This window comes from Hyperolius riggenbachi, chromosome 1 (genome assembly GCF_040937935.1).
Source record: "Hyperolius riggenbachi isolate aHypRig1 chromosome 1, aHypRig1.pri, whole genome shotgun sequence".
NCBI lineage: Eukaryota > Metazoa > Chordata > Amphibia > Anura > Hyperoliidae > Hyperolius > Hyperolius riggenbachi.
In genome coordinates this window covers 456,405,089-456,429,781 of record NC_090646.1, presented here as the reverse complement: position 1 = coordinate 456,429,781, position 24,693 = coordinate 456,405,089, and the positions used below count along the sequence as shown (strand labels likewise).

At 38.1% G+C, this 24,693-nt stretch overlaps 1 protein-coding gene across 1 annotated transcript in view; it reads left to right on the top strand.

The window, feature by feature from the left end:
• The window catches only part of CRYBA4 (crystallin beta A4), a 37,728-nt gene extending 13,477 nt beyond the window's left edge, over positions 1-24,251 (top strand). The window contains exons 2-6 of the mRNA XM_068238802.1: positions 3,809-3,859; positions 6,381-6,499; positions 11,822-11,963; positions 16,371-16,513; positions 24,011-24,251. Of these exons, the coding sequence (XP_068094903.1) occupies positions 3,821-3,859; positions 6,381-6,499; positions 11,822-11,963; positions 16,371-16,513; positions 24,011-24,158 (591 nt within the window). The 5' untranslated portion in view covers positions 3,809-3,820 and the 3' untranslated portion in view covers positions 24,159-24,251. The remainder of the gene's footprint in view (positions 1-3,808; positions 3,860-6,380; positions 6,500-11,821; positions 11,964-16,370; positions 16,514-24,010) is intronic.
• The last annotated feature ends 442 nt before the right edge of the window (positions 24,252-24,693 follow it).

The window sequence follows — 24,693 nt, the reverse complement described above, 5'->3', positions numbered from 1 at the left end:
AGGCTGAGGTGACTCAGCGATTGGAGCAGAAAATTAGAAAAAAGACAGTGCAGTTCCTAGTATACACCTCAGTGGGAGTGTCTGAAGACTCTGGGAGGAGGGCAGCTAATGAATACACAATGAGCAAGAGAAGGGAGGGGGGAAAACAAGAGTCAGGGAGGATATGATGTCAGTATTAGCTTGGTAAAATGGCCACTGCCTAGAAAAGGATTTTCTGTTATAGATCAGTTCATTGTGATAAGTAGTGATAAAGTTATGGGCTAATGAATGGGAGGTGAACATTTCTCACGTGAAAACGACGGAACGCGAATGGGTTAAGCTGAATACTCACCTTGCGACTCAGGAAGATGGATCCCATCTTCCTGGCGGCTGGTATTTGCGATGTCATGCGACGACACACGAAGATTGCGCGTCGCTCAAATGAATGCCTGTCGTCCGAAAAATCATCCGATAAATTGCATAATGTGTACGGGCCTTTACGCTAAGTTCACACTCAATCTATTGCAGTGTATCACATTTCAAAACTTAAATCATAACTTACATTATGGAAAACTATAAGAAAAAAAACTATCGCTACATTTTCCCAATTAAAGAATCATATTCGCACAAATGCCAGTTTTTTACTTGGGATAATTAGACATAGTCCTTTTTTCTTATTGTTTTTCTCTGTGAATATCCAGTCCGATCCCCCACTTATTTTTTATTTTTTTGCCTAATCTAGGTTATTTACTAAATTAGCAGTTATGCTGTTTCTATGCAATAGTCGTGTTGAGTTGTTTATGCTGTACAGGCAGTCCCCTATTTACAAACAGGTTCTGTTCCAGGAGATTGTTTGTAAGTTTAATTTGTTTGTAAGTTGAGTCCTGTGTTATGATGAAATGGGGAAAATTATTACCTTTTGGATAACTCGGGTTTTTTGTTTTTTTGCAATGTGGTATTAGAACAGTTTATACATTTCTATAACATTTAACAACACAAACATGTAAAATAATTTCTATTGTATTGTAAATAAAGTTTTGTATAATTTTTACATGAACTTTGTAGCTCTGAAATTGTCATGAAATAAGTCATTTGTAGGGGACTGCCTGTATTGTATAACTTACATTATAACACACTGCTTACACACGTCAGATGGAAGTTGTTCAAAACGAACGACTGATTAACTAATCATCATTAAATAAAACGACTTAGAAAACAACGTTAATCGACAGTTCTCTGTCACTTTGGGTCTATCTGCCTGGTAAATCATTTAGCTGTGCGTACAAATTAGCTGACGATTTATCGGTAACCCCTCATCTAATGCCGAACACTATCCCGCCTTCTAGTCTCTAACACTAACCCCCTCAATCTCTAACACTAATCTCGGTGATCAGATAACTGTTAGTTGAACCCCGTAAATCTACAATTGGCTGCTTGGCTGCAACCATTATTTCCTATGTAGTAGCCGATCACCTACATCGGACACCCAACTCACTGCCTTAGCACCCAATTACCAATAATTTACACAAGAGTGTACACCTGGTGAGCCCCACCCCCAAATTACCTGATCCATTTCAATCTCTTGCTTTCCTTTAGACTTGCATACACATAGAAGATGTGGTAAATAATTGTGGCTATCAATCTGATATTGATCATTTACCATTTTGCGCCTCTTAATATGTTATATCAGACCTGAACAAAGATCAGATCAGGTATCATTTACACTACCGCAGCTGCAAGCTGTGCACAAAAAGCTAATGTAGCCACACTTTGGTACCACATAATGCTTGCACACTGATTTGATAAAAATGACTTTTAATAATCAATATCAATATTCAATCAGCTTACCGAGTGAACATCAATTCAGAAGGCCCAAATTTAAATTTTATGTAGTAGATGTTAAAAAAATGGTAATCCTTCTTCACTAGTCACATCCCATAGATGGAAGAGTATGGTCAGTTGTAATGAACGGTCTGTAGCAGAATACTTACCTGTCCTTAACAAACTTTCTCTTCAGGCTCTCAACACACAAAATGTCAGCAACCATTTATATAACCTCAGTTGAAGAGGCTAAGAGAATTGACATTGAAGCAGTCAGGCCAACATCCTCATTCTCAAAACCCTTCAGCTAAGATCATGTGACCAGATATCAGCATTTGATGATTGGCAGTGAAAGGAGCCTGGAGGTGCAGCATATCATTCATTAAAAATGATATTTCATGGCCTGTTTCATAGAAGCAGGATGGGAAGTGAGTTCACTGTAGGTCAGTCTTGAGATATCTCTATCTTTTGTAATTAGTATAAGTGACAGTTACCTAAAACATAACAAATAACAGGATAAAAACAAGGAACAATAGTGCAATATGTACTGGTAAATGGTTACTAGATAGAGTAGATATTAATACTCACAAACCAGGGTTACCATTAGGCAACCACTGTAAAGGCAGGTGGGGAGATTTTCCTGACCCCAATAAGAAGTCGCTCTCTGTAGATGAGAAAAAGGGGGTTCAACCCTCCACCCAGGGTGGACTCAATATTATGTAGGAGAACAGAGGCGCCAAAAGGATAAAAGGAAGCTAAATGAGCTTAAAAACCAAACTCTTGGCAAATAGAGGAGGTAGTAGTGGACTTACTTCCTCCAAGTAGACACACAACGACTGTAGTAAAGACAGTAAATATATTTTAATTATGAACTCAAAATATGCAACGTGTTTCGCAAGTTTGATCCTGCTTTATCAGGCGAAACGTGTTGCTTATTTGGAGTTCATAAATAAAATATATTGACTGTCTTTACTACAGTCGTTGTGTGTCTACTTGGAGGAGGTAAGTCCACCACTACCTCCTCTATTTACCAAGAATTTGGTTTTTAAGCTCATTTAGCTTCCTTTTATCCTTTTGGCGCCTCTGTTCTCCTGCATAATAACAAATAACAGGAAAGCCTATTGGATTACTTTACAATAATTGGCAGGGAAGTGTGTTGGATTTCTTCAGTACTGCCACTTTATGCATTGTAAATGTTGACCCAAGTCTGATGTTGATGACCTCATTTGGTTGCATATGCAACTACCAAGTGAAGGTCTATTTGTAGTTCCTGTGTGGTAACCATGCAATTCTGATGACTACCTGAACTAATCCTAAAACAAACAGTACTAATTAAACATAGAAAAAAAACCCTATCTTTTTTGTTTGCCTCTCCTCTTGACAAGTCCAACTTACATGAGTCCAACTTGTTTATATTTTTTTTAATGAGCCTACAAAACACAGCCATTTGAAATTATTTCTAGCAGATGTGCTTGCCAAAGTCTGCTGCTAATAACTGTTTTAGTGCAGGTATTGAAATGGACTAACAATGGGTCCTACTGTGTGCAGGTTTGTTACTCAAGCAGCAAAGTGGATATTTCTGGGCAGTCTGTATTCAGCCTGTATTCAAAGGTACTGTAACCAAAGGAAAGCAAGTTCAATTTACCGTCAGTTTAGAAAATTTGTGGATGACTACAAGCTAAAAATAGAGAGCAAATTTATAATAACATGCGGTTACAAAATAGCTTGAAATAGCTTGTGTAATGCCTATATTGCTGCATTTTTAGAAAAAAAAAAGGTGGATTTTCCATTTAATTGAGCTATTTCAAAAATCAGTCTTGTTTAGGTGTTTACTTAGCTGGTATCCTGGCCAAAACAGCATGGAATTATTAAAAGACATGATCAAAACTGGATACAGTAATACAATCCAACTATATGTGCTCATAACTCATAGGTTCTCATCAATGTAAAAGTATTAAATAAAATCCGCTATGATCACTGTGTAAATATCATCTCTTTGTTTCCACAGGACAGAGCCAAAATGACTCAACACTGTACTAAATTCGCTGGCCACTGGAAGGTAAGCTTATTTCCTGCACTATAACCCCTTGTAATGAGGACCTGTGCACAAAGAAACATGACTCATTTCATATGTATTTTTGTGATTTCAGGGAAAGATTACAACTTCTATCAGTTTGCATTTGTTATTGTTATTCCCTGTCATTTTCTGTATTTGTAAATGATGCCGTATGTTATTGTATCTCTGTTCTTCTTGGAAATATTTATACTCACTTCTTGCACCACCAGATATGTTGGCCCTCGTATTACATGGAGGTCTTAAATTGGTCAGTGATTGGCCAGTCAAAGTTAAATGTGTGTACCAGGCTAAAGCTTGGTACATACAGGTACCTTCAATATTGATTGGCCAATGATTCCCCAATTTTACCACCTCCAGATGGTGGAGATAAACTCTCATACTACATGGAGGTGGTAAATTGGTCAGTGATGGTCAGTGATTGGCCAATTATAATTGATAGGATATTACTCCTGTTGCCATGCAGCAAAGGAATTGAAGGCATATTTTTTTTTTTCAGTAGAAAAATACTAGCGAAACCACATATGCAAAGGGAATATTTTAAGCCTGGTATACACATCCAATTTTGATTTCCATTTTACTACCTACTACATGGAGGTGGTAAAATTGGCCAATCATTGGGCAATCAAAATTGAAAGTATGTACCAGATTTTAGTGTATACAACTGGGCAGCACGGTGGTGAAGTGGTTAGCTCTCTCGCCTTGCAGCGCTGGGTCCCTGGTTCGAATCCCAGCCAGGGCACTATCTGCAAAGAGTTTGTATGTTCTCTCCGTGTCTGCGTGGGTTTCCTCCTGGCACTCCGGTTTCCTCCCACATTCCAAAAACATACAGATAAGTTAATTGGCTCCCCCTAAAATTGGCCCTAGACTACAGTACTTACACTACATAATATAGACATATGGCAATGGTAGGGATTAGATTGTGAGCTCCTTTGAGGGACAGTTAGTGACAAGATATATATATATATACTGTACAGCGCTGCGTAATATGTCAGCGCTATATAAATACTAAATAATAATAATAATACACATATATCAGTACAACTTGTTTTTTACATTTTGTATGGGGCTCCTCTTTAAGGCCCCTTTCACACTGGCGCCATGCGTTGGCCTATTTGGTAGCAGGCCAACGCTATGCTGATGAACGTCTATAGGGCATTTCATACCTAGTGTGGTGTGATGCGTTCCGCCGGAAGTGCCCGATTCAATGCTAGGGCAACAGCGCATCGTCGGGCAACTTGTGCAGCGACATGCGGCGAACTGTAAATCATGTAAATCTATGGCCATGTAGCTTTTTAAAAAATATTTGTGTTTCTGGCACACATGTGAGGAAGCATATTATTTTTTTTAATACACTTCAGCGCAGTTCTAATTCCGGCCACAGGAAGTGAGCGCTAAAGAGCCTTACTTCCTGCTTGGCCTGCAGCAAGAATGGAGATTACTGTGCACTGCCAAAGTAATCACCTCAGACTTTCTTGGCATTGGGCTGCTGTGGTGCGATCAGCCAATCATACCGCACTGCTACCGCAGGTTAGCAGTGTGAAGCCGGCCTCAGCCTTCATCTAACAAAAGCAGGAGTAACCTTTTATAACGACCTTATTTCTGATCTGTAGATGTTAATCGAGCTACCAGGTTCATTACATTGCTATGTGGCTTTGTAACTGGCAGACATAAAAATGCTAGATGTCTTGTGTGCTGCATACACTATAATGAACCAGAAGAGATGCTTGACCTCAAAGCTTGCAGTAACCACACTGATTACAGAACACATGATAATGGTGTAGGCTATCAGTAATAGCAAGTTAAGTATTCACATTATTGATTTCAAGTTGAATATTGGTAATTACAGCTAGCTTGCTTACCACCTCTAACTTTCTAATAATATAAGATCAGGTCACATGATTATCGTCTGACTATGAGCAGCAAATGCCACATTTCACACTTTCCCTAAGCACACTGGTCTAGCCTGATCGGTTATTTTATCGTCTACTGTTTATTTTTAATGGAATATTTTAAATACATTACACAGAGCTGTGCTTTATTTTTAATATTTACTTGCACCACGATGATCCAGAAAGTACTTGCCACATACATAATTTACTAGGTCAGCTATCATTACCCATAATTCTTTGCAAACAACACTGCGATTCTAGATAAACAGGCTGCTGTAAAGCATTATTTCATGCAGACATCTATTCCCTGAGGGCTGCACAAGATTTATATCTCTAAAAAGCATTATATTCTGCTCTATAAAAGTCCTGCATTCGCTAGGAAAATGAAAAAGCTGATAGCCCAAACTACTCTCTAGACTCCCTATGACAAGAAGCTTAATTAGACATACTGTACACATGATATCACCGGCCCTGCACTGGTATTTTTCTTCTGTCATTCACAGCATCATTGGGGAAATCTTATATACCTTTCTCACTGCCCTCATCATGCTCTGTGCCTGTCTGTCACTTGTGCCCTTGCATCATCAGGTGACTTCTAACTGCTTCCATTTCAGATTATTGTCTGGGATGAAGAATGCTTCCAGGGCCGCAGACACGAGTTTACATCTGAGTGTTATAACATCATGGAATCTGGATTTGAAACTGTCCGCTCATTTAAAATAGAGAGTGGAGCGTAAGTATGGAAAACTAAACATGTCATTTCAGATTATCTATTAAAGGTTACATATAGCAGTTTATTTGGCTTGGTAAATTTTGGCACCAAAACTCAGCTACCATAGAAATGTCATTAGCTATGTGTAGGGATGGCAATGCTTAGAAAAACTCATGGAGAAGCACATTTTTTTTTAAATTTATCATGTAGCTATTTCCCCCTCCCTGCAACGTCCCTCCCACCCCTCCGATCCCCGCCGGCGCAATCACCCGTCCAGAAATCCCATTCAGAACGGGATTTCCAGGAGGGCTTCCCTGTCGGCCAGGCAGCGCATGGTTGGCCAGGCAGCGCATGGGGTCTCGCGGCGGATCGGCAGCGGGCGGCAGCGATCGGGTGAGGCACGCAGCAAGCAAAGTGCTTGCTGCGTTTTTTTTTTAAAAATTATTCAAATCGGCCCAGTGGGGCCTGAGCGGTGACCTCCGGCGTCTCTGGATGAGCCTGGCTCGTCCAGAGCGCTAGGGAGGTTAAGCCACCAGCAAGTTAGAAAATACTCAGAATAATTTTTTTTTGTACCTTTTCAACTAATTTGTGGTACTTTTTCATTTCCAAAGTGCTTAAAAAATATTTTAAATACAAGATGAAAAATTATCTCCTAGGAGAAAACTCAGGAGAAAAAGTGAATTTCATATGGCCCATGTTCCCTAAATTTAAATACACTGGCCCATATTCAATTCACTTTTTCTCCGTAGTTTTCTCCGAGTTGATATTTTCACACCTTGTCAATAAAATGCATTTTAAACCCCCAGCAAGCTAGAAAATACACAAAATAATTTTATAATAGTTTTTCTACTACCTTTAGAATTTTTTTAAATTGTGAAATGCTGAAAAGTTATTTTGAAGAGTAGATGAAAAATGATCACCTAGGAGAAAAAGTAAATTGCCACTGGGTCATATGCATTTAACTTTTTTCTCCTGAGTTTTTTCCTAGGTGATAATTTTCATGTTTGATTTAAAATAACTTTTCAACACTTTGCAATGGAAAGAATACCAAAAAGTAGGTGAAAAAAGTACTATCAAAATTATTTGGAGTATTTTTTTTTTGATTGCTAGTGATTTGAAAAGCATTGTATTGAAGAGTTAAAATATCACCTAGGAGAGAACTTAGGAGAAAAAGTGAATTGCATACGGGCCACAGACTGAATGAAATTGATATCAAAAGTGGGGCCTTATTCAATTCACTTTTCTTCTATGTTTTCTCATAGGAGATAATTATTCATCTTCTATTTAAATTATCTTTCTGCAAATTAGAAAGTACCAAAAAGTAGGTGAAAAAGTACTGTCAAAATTATTCTAAAGGGCCCATAAGCAATTAACCTTTTCACCTGAGTTATCTCCTAGGAGATAAATTTCATCTTCTCTTTAAACTAATTTTCCAGCATTTTACAACTTAAAAAGAACCCAAAAGTTGGTGAAAAAGTATGATCAAATTATTTTTGAGTATTGTCTTGTTTGTTGGTGGCTTAAAAGGCATTTTATGACAAGTTGTGAAAATATCATCTAGGAGAAAACTCAGGAGAAAAGGTGAATTGCATATGGGATGTGGTTTCTTCATGTTAGTGATTTTGCTTTCACATTGCATAGTGAGATTACTTTTAAAATGCACTATTCTAAAATTTAGTTTTGGGAGAATGTATTTGGGTGCATCAAACTAAGTCTAGCCTTTAATGCTAGTGATAACTGCAATTAAGTCATTCCTCAGAAATTATAACTCAAAAGATAAGTTTAGTGTACCCTGACCTTAGCAATAGATAACTAAATCTGATTGTTCTCGCTAGAGCCTAAGCCAGTCTTTCTCAACCAGGGTTCCTTGAGTAGTGTGCAGGGGTTCCTTACCATTTCCCCCCATCATGGGGGAAATATAATAGAACAAATTATAATAAAGGGTACTGTAAAAATAAGCACTAAACAGCATAAACAGCCTCACCTACTTCTAAAGACTATGCCGCCTGCAAAATAAATGCAGGGGTTCCTCGAGATCAAAACATTGTTTGCAGGGGTTCCTTGAGATCCAAAAGTTATTTGCAGGGTTCCTCCAGGGTAAAAAGGTTCAGAAAGACTGGCCTAGGCCTTTATTTTACTTGTCTAGTTTCTTTTTGCACTTGCAAAGCTTACCAGTTAGACCAGTAGGTGGATCGCTGAATATTTTTACAAATTCGTTTGTAATATCTTATGCTGGGAATACACCATACAATTTTCTGTTAGAGTCTTCTGTTAGATTTTCTGTTAGAATGCATAATTAGATTATTTTCTGTAGAGAATGGTCATTATCTCTGGTGCATTGTCTTCTGTTCTCCTGCTGAGTAGAACAATGCCTAATTGCTCGGCAGATAGATGGTAAGATAGATACATTTTCAACATGTTGAACTTTATCTATCTGGCAGGTAAATCTAACAGAAAATTGTATGGTGTATTCCCAGCATTACACTTTGCTGACAAAAAACAACAACAAAAAATGTTTAAAGATAAATTCCACATGTATTAAAACTAATTTTAATACTTACCCCCCCCCCCCCCTTCCCCCCATTCTCACAGTTCAGACCTATGCTTTATGAGGATTTTGCAATAATTATTTATGATTACCTTGATTTTATTTGCTGAATTAAACACAGTCACTTCAGAGGATTGTAGACAGCAAAATGTCTGAAGCATGGATTGGAGTTTTCTTATTACTCCAGGTCTATATATGCTAATTATTTAGGAAGGAAGTGGGGAATAACTGGGCAGTCTGAACTATAGAGAGTATAGCAAAGCCAAAGAAGTATGAGTTTCATGATGGGAAAAACATTATCTGAGCTTCTCTGCAATTTTAAATAGCTGGGTATGAATTGATATGCATGAACTTTAATGCATTTTAATAACATTATATTGCAAAATACCATCTAGAGTACTTATATATGAAGTACATTTTTAAAGCGAACCTGTGTCAAAAAACAAAAAAGTTACTTACTCACCCACATAGAGGGAAGCCTCTGGATGGTCTAGAAGCTTTATGTGTCCTCCTAAACCTGACCACTGCTGGCTGGGACAATGGGGGCATTCTCCCCATCGCTTACAACCGTGGCCGTACTGTACATGCACACCTGCGCAGTAAGCCAAAGCTGTACATTTGTGAGTGGCTTCGGTTTATTGTGCAGGCGTGATCATACTTACCCAGACGCAGTGTGGCTGCACTTATACATGATGGGGAGCGCAGCCATGAGAACATATTCCAGCAAGCTCTTGTCATATGTTTGGGAGGATGCTGCACAGCAGTGGTGGGCTCCAAGATGGATAGGAAATCCTCTGGACCATCCAAAGGCTTCCCTTTATTTGAGCAAGAATGTATCTATTTCTTTAAAGGGAACCTGAGGTGAGAGGGATATGAAGGTTGAAATGTTTATTTAAATAACATGTTTATTCAAATAATGCACGTTGCCTGACTGTCTTGCTGACCCTCTGCCTATAATATCTTAAAGAGGAACTCCAGTGAAAATAATGTAATAAAAAAGTGCTTCATTTTTACAATAATTTTTGTATAAATGATTTAGTCAGTGTTTGCCAATTATAAAATATTTTTAATCCCTGATTTACATTCTGACATTTAATACATGGTGACATTTTTACTGTTGGCAGGTGATGTAGCTGCTGCATGCTTTTTTGGCAGTTGGAAACAGCTGTAAACAGCTATTTCCCACAATGCAACAAGGTTCACAGACAGGAAACTGCCAGGAGTACCACGGTCCTCAGAGTTTCTTGTGGGAGGGGTTTCACCAGAATATCAGTCATACAGCACCCCCTGATGGTCTGTTTGTGAAAAGGAATAGATTCCTCATGTAAAAGGGGGTATCAGCTACTGAAGTTCAATTCTTGGTCGGAGTTTCTCTTTAAGCCATAGACCCTGAACAAGCATGCAGCAGATCAGTTGTTTCTAACTGAAGTCTGACTGGATTAGCTGCATACTTTTTTCATGTGTGTGATTTAGACCCTACTCCCTCAGGACTGCCAGGCAACTGGTACTGTTTAACCACTTTAGTACCAGCGGTCTCTGCCCCCTTACGGACCAAGGACCGCTGGTACAATAACAACAGAATACCGACGAATCGCTGCATATACCCGCCGCAACCGCCATGCACGCTGGGATCCTCAGGACCCCCACTCTGCCGTCTCTATGATGGCAGAGTCATGTGAGCCGATCAGGAGCCGCTTTCATTGGCTCCTGACCGTGTCTATCAATGTAAGCCTATGGGAGTTGCTTACATTGATAGACACGGCCAAGAGCCAATGAAATCGTCTCCTGACCGGCTCACAGGGCTTTGCCGTCATAGAGACAGGCAGGGCAAGTGAGCTGCGGCGAGACACAGCAGGGAGACAGTGGCGAGATTGGCAGGAGCGACAGAAACGGCGGATGCGCGCTGAAATCTACGCCCTGGTAGCCAGGTAACCATCAAAACAGGGCGTAGATTTCAATTACCAGGGTCCTTAAAGGACCTCTGTTGCGAAAGTCTTAAAATGTAAAATATATGTAAACATATACAATTAAGAAGTACGTTTCGAGTAAAATGAGCCATAAATTACTTTTCTCCTATGTTGCTGTCACTTACAGTAGGTAGTAGAAATCTGACAGAACCGACAGGTTTTGGACTAGCCCATCTCCTTATGGGGGATTACAGGGATTTCTTTATTTTCAAAATGCACTTAGTGAATGGCAGTTGCTCCGTCCAACTGCCAGAAAAGTGTACAGTGAGCAGGGAGGCTGGCCAGCATCTTTGTATAAATCTTTTTCAGGGAATGTCTTTATAAAGAATAACGGCCATGCTGAGAATCCCCCATGGAGAGATGGACTAGCCCAAAACGGTAATGTCAGATTTCTCCTACTTACTGTAAATGCCAGCAACATAGGAGAAAGTCATATACTGTATATATATATATACATATATACTGTATATATATATATATATATATATATATATATATATATATATATATATATATATATATATAAAGCACCATACATTGCCTTGTTAAATTCAAATACTCAGGTCAGAACAATTTTAGAATGCAAAATAGTTTACACATATTTGAAAGTATTTCATGGTAGAGTATTCCCTTTAATTTAATAACCTTTGTGGGTCATGTTTTTCAGTGTACCACAGAAACATATAAATGATAAGCTCTTACCAAGTTATTGTAGTGTTTCTAATGAGAGGTAGAAAAAAATTGACAAGTAGACCTTACACCTTTGGTGGCAGGAAAGGCAGCTTTGAAACATGCACTGTAACTGCAGTGTGCCTTGTATTCCCACAGCTGGGTTGGCTATGAGCACTTAGGATTCCAAGGGCAGCAGTTTGTGCTGGAGAGAGGAGAGTACCCCCGCTGGGAGGCTTGGAGCGGCAGCAACGCTTACCATGTCGAGAGAATGACCTCCTTCCGACCAATTGCTTGTGCTGTAAGTACACATTCCATAGCAGTCCTCAGGGGGCCTCTGATAATTGTTTTCCTTTACACATGACAGAACAGCGTATGGTTAATGCAGCTTTACAGTAACAACCTATAGGTATCAGCTATTTAAAACATTTATTAAGTTAACACTTAAATGCCCATATCCCCTTAGCTAGCCAGTTAAAAATAGAGAAAGTGACATAAAATGTTTTTGCTCACAGTAACCAATACCTTTTGTAAGAAACTGTCAATAGGCCTATCATTTGCTTTTATGGAAAACAAATTCACTTTCTTAACTCTAAATGTTATCTCTTTGCTCCATTATCTCCAGAAACATGTTATTTGTTGCAGACTGGTGAAAATATAAATGGTTCCGTCAAACAGCCCAACTTAGAAATTGCTGATCCTTATGATTAGCTCGTCTGGTATATTATTCAGGACACTTTTACATTCATCTTGATGGCTACATATCCATGTAACTAATATTCATTTTCTTGTTTTATTAGTCTGATATAAATAGTCCATGATGTTAGATTCCTATCTAAACATCATTTACCTTGATTATCTAATATATGAGGCTTTCAGCATTGCCTCTATCAGCCCTCAATATTTTAAGAACTTTTTACTTCATGATAGGAAATAGGCATTTTTTTTTATTAGTGTCAACATTCTAAAATGCTTTGCAGAAGTCTTATTTGTCATCAATGACATCAACTAACAGTTTGAGGGGCAAAGCAGTTTAATGTTCATTGCAAATTAAAAAAGGCATGTGTACAAACTGGAAGACTACATGAAAGCAAACCTTAACATAATGTGATATTTCCTGTACCTTCCAGTAACAGACAATGCTTACCAATGCACTTCACTCTTTTTACTACTATTATATAGTGCTGACAACTTCCGCAGCGCTGTACAGAGTACATTGTCACTTAACGATCCCTCAGCGGGGCTCACAATCTAATTCCTACGAAAGTCATATGTCTATATTGTGTAGGGTATGTATTGTAGTCTAGGGACCAATTTAGGAGAAAATTAACTAACTTATATGTATGTTTTTGGGTTATGGGAAGAAACCTTAGTGACTGGAGGAAACCCACACAGACATGGGAGAACATACAAACAAAGCTTTCAGATGTGTTTATGGTTTTAAAAAGAACATTCTGTAATGTACAAAATTAATTGACCCATCAAGTCCTGCTGATAACAGCAGCCAAATAACATACTGTACAAAAAATCAGAAAATGAAAGTCGGATACATAAATTCCCCACCCTGCAACGCTGGCATTTAGGAATATACATACCATAAAGATCAAAGTTCCCAATTAATACAGTGTTACAGATAAACATCTAATTCAGCAGTGCATGAGCTGCAAATAACATACGGCTGGGAAACCAAAAATATGAGTGTGCTAAATTCAGAATCAGATTTACAGACATTTTAGAAAAGGGAAAAAAAAAGAGGAAGATGTCAGTGTAAATTTTGTAATTATATCAAAACTGTCAGGGAGCACCCACAATTAGAGATACAATAAGACGGTATAGTAAGCACAAAAAACAAGCAATAAAAACAAGAAACATGATGATGCTCGAACAAAATGTGGCTAGTAATAGCTATAAGTAATTGAAGACAAAGAAATCTATTAGCCAAAGCAAAGGTACAGAAGGCACATAAACATGGGAAATTGAAGTGCTTGAGCTCGGGAATAAAAAAAAGCAATTGGGTAAGGGAGGGGATGTGCGTATTGCTATAGTAGCCTGTCACTGCTTGTCAGGACAGTCCAGTGCTAGATATGATGCTTGAATATGCATGTGAATTGTGCGATTGAGCAATATAGTATGCGTTTAAATCATGTATACCTCTACACTAGATGCAATTAAGCATATGAAACACTTAAGAGGACCTTTAACCAAGGCTTGAACTTCATTACAATCGCAGTCGCGCTACTTCACAGTGTGTGACAGTTAAAGGAGCGTGCATAACTTAGTAAACGGCGTACGTAACTTAGCGATGCACGCTACGCAGCACAACCGTGCATAGCATGTGCGCGGTTCTTTTTATCTTGTGCTGCTGTAGCAGCACACTTTTATGACTCAACCCCATAGTGCTTTAAAAATGGAACCCAATTAAGGCAGTCGGCATTTACCCATCAAATATTACATATAGTGGTTGTGAATTGTGCAGTTTATATTCGCTCCTCAACTGTTGTCTTCAACCACATGCATTGGATACCACCATTTGGTTGCATGTACAGTAACCTAGTGAGCAGGATGTCTACAGCGGCTGGGTGGCTGTACCATGTGGTAGGTGTAGTCTTTAAACTGCTAGTTTGAATCAGTCCTCATAGGTCTGCTGAGCCCAACTTCTCGAACGGTTCTTTCCCTTTACCATTGCCAGACTGGAAACTTGCATCCAAACAGAGGAAGTGCCTAAACAGCTGTGGTACTAGCTTATCATAGCGGAGTGGAAAATCATTTCCTCATCAGTAATGAACATTTTAACCTCCCTGGCGGTCAATTGATTTGCGGCTGCACGGCTGCGGGTGTATTTTTTTTGCCTATTTTTTTTTCATGTATAGCTAGCCTAGCACCAGCTACATGATTCCCCCCTGCCTGCTCCTTCCTTCCCACCCTTCCGATCGCCGCCGGCGATCATACCCACCAGGAAATCACGTTCTGAACAGGATTTACTGTAGGGCTTCCCTTGTCGCCATGGTGTCGATCAGGATGACGTCATCGACGTCCGATCCACCCCATAGCGCAGCCTGGCGGTGATTGGCCAGGCTGCGCAATGGGTCTGCGGGGGGGCCCTCTTTAGCGGCGGGTAGAGGCGGGTCGGCGGTGAGTGGCGGCGATCAGGTACTGCATGCAGCTAGCAAAGTGCTAGCTGCGTGTAACAAAAAAAACCCCGCAAATTGGCCCACCAGGGCCTGAGAAATCATCTGCAGCGGCTTACCCCGAACTCAGTTCGGGATAACCGCCAAGGAGGTGTTAATAGAAAAAAAGAGAATTACAAAGCTCCTAGAAGGTGAGCCTTGAAAGCAGCACTTATTCAAAAATATTTTCAACAGCTGTCCATTTTTTTCCATGACTAGCGCATGCTCATGAAAACCCTTGAAAATGTTTAAAAATATATTAAAATATAAAAAGCCAAAAAAAATGTTCTCCTTTAACAAAGCTGTAACACAAGAGGACGGATTTACAACTCCTTACAGCTGCACTGACCTGGGATCAGTAAAAATCTGAGTCATGGCATTCATTAAAAAAGACTGCGAATGTGATGCCATATTGTGGATTTATTATCCATTTGATAGCCAACAGTTTGGGCTTTTATACTCTAGGTGATGGCAGCAGTTATTGCCAGCAAATAGCAGGGGATGCTGTTTTGGAATGGATTTTGGTCAGGAAAAAGTTAATAAAAGTCTCTACAACCTAAAATACATAATATATGCGAGTGTGTGTGTATATATATATATATTTAAATTTGTGTTTACTTTGATCGATTATTATAACTGATAAATGAATAGATTCTTATCAGACAACATTCGATCAAATTTTTTTAATTAATTGATCGAGTATGTCAGGTTATTTCAATAGATGGATCAAGAATCAAAAGTTTTTCATTATTTTAGTATTTATATAGCGCTGACATATTACGCAGTGCTGTAAAGAGCATATTGTCTTGTCACTAACTGTCCCTGAGAGGGGCTCACAATATAGTCCCTACCATAGTCACATGTCTATCTATGTATCGTGTAGTGCATGTATCATAGTCTTGGGCCAATTTTAGGGGGAAGCCAATTAACTTATCTGTATGTTTTTGGGACGTGGGAGGAAACTGGAGTGCCTGGAGGAAACCCATGCAGACACAGGGAGAACACTCCTTGCAGATGTTGACCTGGCTGGGATGCGAACCAGGGAACCAGCGCTGCAAGGCGAGAGTGCTAACCACTAAACCACCGTGCTGCCCATGTATTCGATCGACTGTTACTCGATCTGATTCATCAGAGTGCTTATTTAGATCGATTCATGTTTGATCGATTCATTTATTTTAAATCGATTCTAAGAATCGATTGGTCAATCCATCGTCCTATAATCGACCAATGTATGTCCAGCATAACTCTTTTTCTAATTTAAATCTAACAGCAGGCTTGGCATTCTAAACTGGGGGTAAAGGTAACAGCTTCTACTCGGCTTTTTCTGTAACTGTACTGCACGTTTCCATATTGTTGCCTCTAACTTCATGGCTTATATTGTAAACTCGGAACCAGTACAGAGAAAATTGTAGTGAGACTAAACTGAAAGGTCACATAACCACAATGGCATAGATATCTTATCATTCTTAATTTTTTATGTGTTAGCTACATTCTCTAAATGCTGTCCTAATGTCAGAAAACAATTTGAATTATTCACATAGAACCATCGGGACTGTAAGCTGACCATCTTTGAGAGGGAAAACTTCCTGGGAAGAAAAGGAGAGCTGAGTGATGACTATCCCTCCCTGCAGGCCATGGGCTGGTGTAACAATGAAGTTGGCTCTTTCCGTGTCCAGTCTGGCGCGTAAGTATAGATGTCATTATCAGTGATGATAGTCAGGTCACAAATACTGTGCACAATATAGTAACCAGCAAGTAGCCAATCAGAAACAATCTGTCAATTTTATTATGGAAAATGAAACTTGATTGGTTACAAACAACTAATGCAGATTAAGCAGGGTTCACACTTATTAAAATTTGCACGTGAATTGTGAATGTGAGTAGATGGGGAATCGCAATTCTGCTAAAATTTGACAAATAGCGTGTGTATTTTCACATGCACAAAAAAAAAATGTATGTCTTGCAGCATAAATACACACATCACATGCAAATTCCCATTAACTTTCATTGGTTTCAGTAAAAAACAATCGAAAATTTTTATAAGAATGAAGTGAAGAAGAAGTTTTAACTTGAAAAATCATGTGAAAAACCATTCAGTTACTCGCAATAATAAGTGTGAACCCTGCCTTAAAGTGTCCATTAGGGTTCACACTTATCTTTACTCTCCTTAAAGTGTCCATCATTGAAACAATCTCACCAAATCTATGTTGTAAAATGGTAAACTGAGTGAATATTCTGCACTTTAAATGTTTAAATGGATACTTTAGGAAATTATCTTATAGAGAAATGGTAAGATTGGACAATCAAGATTGCATAATTATTGGGCACCTTAAAGCGGAATGAAACCCAGCATTTCTTCTTTGCTCTAAAAAACTATTTACAGCATATTATATACTACCACCATTTTTTTTTACTAGAACAGCATTCAATTAGTTAAACACAGAGCTTGAAAGTTCAGTGCAGAGAAATCAGGATGCATCCGAAGTGGAGATAATGTTATCTTGTGTTTACTTAATTGTATCAAGTGAGGAATGTGACACATTCTCTGACTGTGCAGAAGCTCCTGGACACAGAGAGACACTGAAAGCAATTCTGCTTTCAATACAACATGAATAAAACCAGTTATGAATAAAATGCAAAGGCAGCTCTCAAAGCAAAAAACTGAACTTTTGGGAACTTGTAATTTCTAAATGAATAATAATCCTTATGCACAAATGCAAATATGATATGATATGGTATGGCATATAAAAAGTAGGAAAACAGTTTTTTATTGAATATTATGTCAGGGTTTTATACCGCTTTAAGACAGAATGGTGTTATGTAATATTTTCTCCTGAATTATCTCACCTTTTTACTTTTTACCTGAACTATAAGAGGAGCTAGTTCATGAGATAAACAGAAAAGGAGAGAGAAATCATGACTATTATATAGAAAAGGAGAGATAAATCATGAGTTAAATAAAATACATAGAGCTAAATTGTGAGTTAATAAATAAGGACCTATATGCAATTAACTTTTTCTCCTCAGTTATCTTCTGGAAGACAATTTTCCACTTCTCTTTAAAATAACTTTTCAGCATTTCACAATCTATAAAGTACCCATAATTAGGTGAAAATGTACTATCAAAATTATTTTAAGCATTTTCTCACTGGTTGGTAGTTTAAATGGCATTTTGACAAGTAAAAATATCAAGTAAGATTTTCCCCTTAATTCGACCAAAATGATCGAATCGAATGAAAGTCAAAAATGTATATTTTTTTAAGATGCAAATCAGATTGCACATGTTGGAAAAATTGTTATAATATTCGATCTAACGACATAATCAAACAAAATTATCTAATAAAAAAAATGAAGAAATTGTACCGTGTATGGGCACCATTACAATGACATGAGGGGCAGGGGGAGGGGGAAACCTGGAAATCCGTAGTGAGGAGATAAGCAGTAATGAACTGCTACATCAGGTATTTTAAAGCTAAAATATTTTTAATAAAATGTATTATGCATTATAAATATAAAACTTATGGGGAATAAAAGCGTTCAGAGAAAGGTCCCTGATCTGGAACATAACATTTATATAATTCTTAAATTCTTAAATTATTGCTGTAAAACTTATAGTTAATAAATGCCTTCAGAAAAAGGTCCCTGGGCTGGGATTTTAAATATATATATATTGTCTTTAAAATGTAATATACCTGTAAAACTTATGGCTAACAAAAAAAGAAAAAGGTCCCTGAGCTGTGGCTTTAAATATCTATATTTTTAGAAAATGTATTATTCCTATATGATAAGGCACTTTAAGGAACTGCTTGGTGTACCAATGTTACCAGTGAGAATTCTAGATCTCTTACGTATTACACGACCAGAATTTTAATCTTACAAACCAAATGTGTATCTGAAAGCACCGTAGCAACAGCATCCATAACTCTGCTCACCTATGCACAGTTTTGGCCTGTAGTTGTTTAAAGCAGTAGGATCAGCCATACTATGCAGGGGGAAAAAACACATATATAAGTAGATAAATACTTGATCTACTTACATAACACATGTATTATACTGTCCACGTTTTGATTTCAGTGAATGTTATATAGTAAATTACGAGAATTCTGTTCCTGGTGGGTACCATGTCTTTTGCCCACAGTTAAGGCTAACTCGTGATGTCATTTCTGCCCTTTACTTTTTTTCTTGTCTCCTCCAATCGCTGAGTCGCCTCAGCCTTGCTTGTAAACACAAGTGAGTAGGGGATTAGGTTTCAGATAAGAAGCTGGCAGGGAAATAAAGGGAAGAGGATGAATAGATTATAGATAAAAAGAACCCCCAGCATGCAATTCTTTGACACGACTACTAAAGGTCCAGTGTTCCTTAAGTATGTGATAACTCCAAATCATAACAGCAGAAAAAGTTCTGAAAGTTTTGAATGCAGGATTAGCATCTTTATCACTTAATACACTCAGACCAGTTGCTGTTGAAATTTGATTTTTATGGTGACGATACCGCTTTAATTACCTCAATTCAAAAGACTATAACCGGACACAAACATTCCTTCTTATGCAAATACGTAGCAGTAGGGTATTGTACTACCATGCTTGAAGATACCACAATGTATCACACTTTCCTGGAACGAAAGAACTAGCTGCAAAGAATGCACCATTGTTATAACAGTTCTGATATCTTATAAGATTTTTTTTTCAAAGCCTGTGAGCACATCCAACTTAAAGTTAAACTTGTACAGTTAAATTACACACTATATGGTGTTATTAGGAATTCATTTTGTAAGCTGTGTGTTTCCAAAACTTTAAGGTCATTTTCGCAGTATACTTTTTGATTATATGGCCATTTCTGTGTGAATGTTATATGCTGCTTGGTTAAACGCAGCAGCAGTCTGTTGCTTGCTAAACCTCTCGCCCTATTCCATAAACATCCACATAAGGGAGTCAGGAGCTGGGAGGGAAAAGCTTTCACTGTGAACACAGAGCTGATCCTGCCCACCTCCTCTGTGGCTACGTAATGATAAACAACTCTTTGTGGCCAGCACTACAGCTAGAAAGTTGCAAACTCTCATCAACAGTTTCTCTCTAGTTCCTCCCTTCTCCTCTATGTGCACTAAAACATTTACTCTCTACACATCTTCCTGAGTGTGTTTTAAAAGGGCATTATGATGAACTAAGCAGATTTTAGTTAATTACATATATAATGTGCACAAGAGGTCCAAGTAATAAAGAAACAAAAGTGGCTGGTGAAACTTAAAGGAGTGATTCACAGTACATATTGCTGCAGCTGAAGATACACGAGTGCATAACTTACTGACAGAGGCCAGAACAGCTTCCTCACCATTTGGGGGAGGACTGGAGCAGTTGCCGTTCTGGCCAGAAACATCCTCTCCCAGTGACAAGGAGTTATGTGCAGCAACATTTGACATGATGAGATAAACATGTGTATGTACAGTGCAGAACATATTAATAACCTGTCCGTTTATCTTTTTTTTATTTTGATACCTGAAAGAGTTAATTTTTAGGCATGGAAGAGAAAGCTTTTGTCTTGTTGGTACCTTGATGGAAATATAGTAAAATATCTCTGATAAGAATTAGTTTTTCTGGCAGAATAGTTCATGGTTTTTGACTCTGGGACACTTAAAGGACAACTGAAGCGAGAGGGATATGGAGGCTGCTATATTTATTTCCTTTTAAACAATATTATTTGCCAGGCACTCCTGCTGCTCCTCTGCCTCTAATACTTTTAGCCATAGACCCTGAACAAGCATGCAGCATATCAGGCGTTTCTGACAATATTGTCAGATCTGACAAGATTAGCTGCATGCTTGTTTCAAATGTGATTCAGACACCACTGCAGCCAAATAGACCAGCAGGGCTGCTAGGCAATGGATATTGACTAAAAATAAATGAATATGACAGCCTTGATATACCTCCCACTTCAGGTTTCCTTTAATAGACTGCAATTGAGCAGAGACAATACAAATTTAAATCTACTTTATAAATGTTTAAATATAAAATAAAACCATGAGATATAAAAAAAAAATCATTTTAGTAGCAGGAACACAGATCCAATTGTTTATCTCATCAGTTTTTTTCACCTCGGGTTCACGTTAAACAATTGAGTGCTATTCCCTCTGATCTAGATGTATTATAAAATAATATTATATCCTAGTCAAGTCCATTCCCTAACAGTTCTGGGGGTGCATCCACAAAACTGTGGTAAGCAGAATAGCATTCATATCGTCTTACTGCACGATGAATGAGCAGAATGCAATACATTACATATGCATTACTCATCATTCATGAGTTAGACTTGCGCACATAATTCTGCTTATACAACAGTTTAGTGTGTACATCCCCTAGTCTGTTACAAAATGTATCATTACAACTATTTTTGCTGGTTTAGTTCAAACTGAAGCACTTCATGAATATGCTAAGAAAACACTTTACTTCCCCTTCAAAATGTGTTTTAAAGGTGCCACTGAAAAAGTTCTTTGCTTCTTTCTCTTCCGCTTGGCTGTATCGGCTGAAACACAGCCAAGACTGTGGGTGACAAATGACAGAGGAGTTCTGTCAAAAACAGTTGAAACAACAGAAAACCTTGTTTGCTTCAAACAAAGAAACATCGGAACAACCTAGTCAGAGGACTGGGTCAAGGTTTATACTGTGTGCACCCAGCCTGCAGACCAGCAGTGTCAATGACCTCCATAATGCTCAGCATCAGTCTATTGGAATATCTATTACATCCAGGGAGGTTGCAGAACAGATTGCAGCAGTCTGAAGGTCTTCTACAGCTACAGATTTGTAAAGAATTGACGCATAGGATGAGGGTAATTATTACATTGTGTTTGCTTCAACTTAATCTATTGGAACCTTCTAACTTTCACCTTCAAAGCAAACCTGAAGCAAACTCATATATTTTAAACAAAGTATTTGGCAAAAAAAACGGCATATCAGTGGATACAGTAAACAGTATGAGGCTTATTACAAAATAATAGCAGCGATCAGCTGATCACCAAAATAGTGACATTTTTTTTTAATGAAAAATAATGGGACTTGTCTGGAGATCAGCCAATTAAACCAGTGCTTATAGAAGTGATGCTCAACGGAAATGTTCATCAGTTGTATAAGTGCTAGCCTGTTTTTGGTGATCAACGCTATTGCCAATAATTAATGTCTTGTTTACACTTACAGGGTATTAACAGGTATTCTATTTTCCATGCGATCATGTGCCATCGTATCATAAAAACATGCATGTTTTTAGCATCAACATTAATAATAAAAATGCACATGGTGTCCAGAAAATAGCAGCAGACTGTTTTTTTTTCAGCACATGATAATACGCATTTGGTTTGAACCAGCTCATTTATTAACACGGATTGACAGATCTCATGTGTTTTACTTGCATAATGATGTAAAAGATGCATCTTAGTGGAAAATGAGGCCTTATGGCAATAAGTGACAATCCCCATATTTTTGAAGTGGCCCAGTAAGCATAATCACCATTCTGTAGATCGCCAAATAGAGTTTGCCATGTTTAAGAACATTATTGGCTTAAAGGAATACTATCGATTCACATATTTTTTTCAATTGACACAGGAATTGTTTGGGAAGTTCTGCTAAGTACTGGTGTATACATTTTAGTAGCAACTTCTTTGTTTACTGTTAGCAAAATACTTTCAAACTTTACTGACGCCAAAACTGACCGCTGACTGAGCCATGAGGAGAGGGGAATTTCCCCTCACACTTGATCAGTTAACTCTATGTGTAACTCTGTGTGTGACAGAGAGAAAGCTCTGCAGCTTCTGTGTCCTGTGTTTCTGACTGAAGTGTCTGAAGAGAGCAGAGGACATGTAACTAATTGTCACAACTGTTCATACTGTTTTTGCTTTCAGAGTTTGATATGTTTGATATTTGCTTTCTGTAGTCTGATATGCAACTCTGGCTGTGCATTGAAGCGGACACCCCTTCTGCAACTGATTTGTCCCAATATAGCTAAATCCTACCCTCAATAAATTACAGTTTTTGCCTCTGATATTTAACATGAAAAGTAGGAAAATGTTTACACAGCTACTTAGACATTATTTGCACACTGTCATTTTAGAACACTTGGGTATCGATAGTATTCCTTTAAGTAGAGTAGAGTGGAGAATAGGATGTTGTCTATCTGCAGCTGCGACTGAAGTTAGATCGAGCCTCATATTTGTTCATGTAAATGGCCATTCACCACTTCAAATGTGAGGCAAGTGAAGGAAGCTTTGGATTCTCACTTTAGGGCAATCACAATAGGTGATGAAGGACTGCTTGAATACCATAAAAAAAACAGCATTTTCCATCATTTTATAAACAGGTTTTAACCACTTGCCTAACGCCGAATGGCGTAAAGTCCTGGGGCTTACATTTGATAATTATCGAATGATTGATCAGCCACCAAGTCGACTAATCTACGGTCAATTTAAGATGATCTGAACTTCCAATCTTCCCTGTTGGAAAAGCCATCCATCACATCAAAGGCACTGATGAGGATGCTTTAGAAGTCATTAAAGGGACTGATATGGAGGCTTGACAGGCATAACAAGAGTTCTACTTTGCATATTATATTTTTAAGGAGTGATCTTATGGATCGGATTCTAGAAGTAGAGAATCCCCTAGAGAACCATGGTTTGGTCGGAGACTCTATACAGGGTTCTCCTTTAGAGACATTGAGATATTTCTAGAAGACTACAGTTCTGAGGTTTAGAGAAACATAAACAAACTGTTTTGGCATGCACCTTTAATTGAAGGCAACCTGTGCTTATGTACTTTACCATTATTTACTTTATAATTGCTCAAGTTTACATCAAAACTATTTTAAGCACTGATTTGTTATATTACACACATAGGGCCATATGCAATTCACTTTTTCACCTGAGTTTTCTCCTTGGTGATATTTTTAAACTTGTCAATAAAATGCATTTTAAGCCACCAGAAACCAAGAAAATACTCAAAATAATTTTGTTAGTACTTTTTCACCTACTTTTTGGTACTTTTATAGTTGAAAAGTGCTGGAAAGTTATTTAAAATCGAAAATTAAAAATTATCTCCTAGGTGAAAACTCAGGTGAAAAAGAGAATTGCATATGGCCCATAGACTTTAATCAGTAGCTTGTTCTAGGGCTTTTATTTACATATGCTTTTTCCCGTCCCCGACAGCTGGGTGTGCTATCAGTATCCTGGTTACCGTGGCTTCCAGTACATCTTGGAGTGTGACCGTCATTCAGGAGAGTACAAGCACTGGAGGGAGTGGGGATCCCATGCACAGACCTTCCAGATCCAATCCATCCGCAGAATTCAGCAGTAACCATTTTTTTCATGGAGATGCATATTTTAACCTAAAACAAATGAAAAGCTTAACGTCAATAAAGGTTTTGTTTTCTTTTTGTTTATCACCATATATAGTGATGGTGTTTTGTTTAGAATTTGTTATGCTAAACTATTTATAAACTGATTATAACTAATATAAAGCTATATTATCGAAGGGATACATTTCCCTACTCATATATTATACACATTTAATAACCACCCAAAGATCTTTGTCTACATAGGTCAGAAATTGATACAAGCATTGTTGTTTACACAATCAGCGGACATACCGAGCATAATTGTTGTGGGTAACACACTATTCTGTAAAAAAAAAAAAACAGACTATAGTAACTATTACAGGGGTCCCCAAACATTTTGGGTCGAGAGCCGGGTCAACATACTTCAGACTGCTGGGGGGGCCGGAGTATACATAAAATAATGTTGAGGTCTTTGCAGGCCAGACAGTATAGCATACCCAGGTGACAACAGCAGTGTCACCTGATGTGGAATTTGATTGGAAACCAGCAAATTAC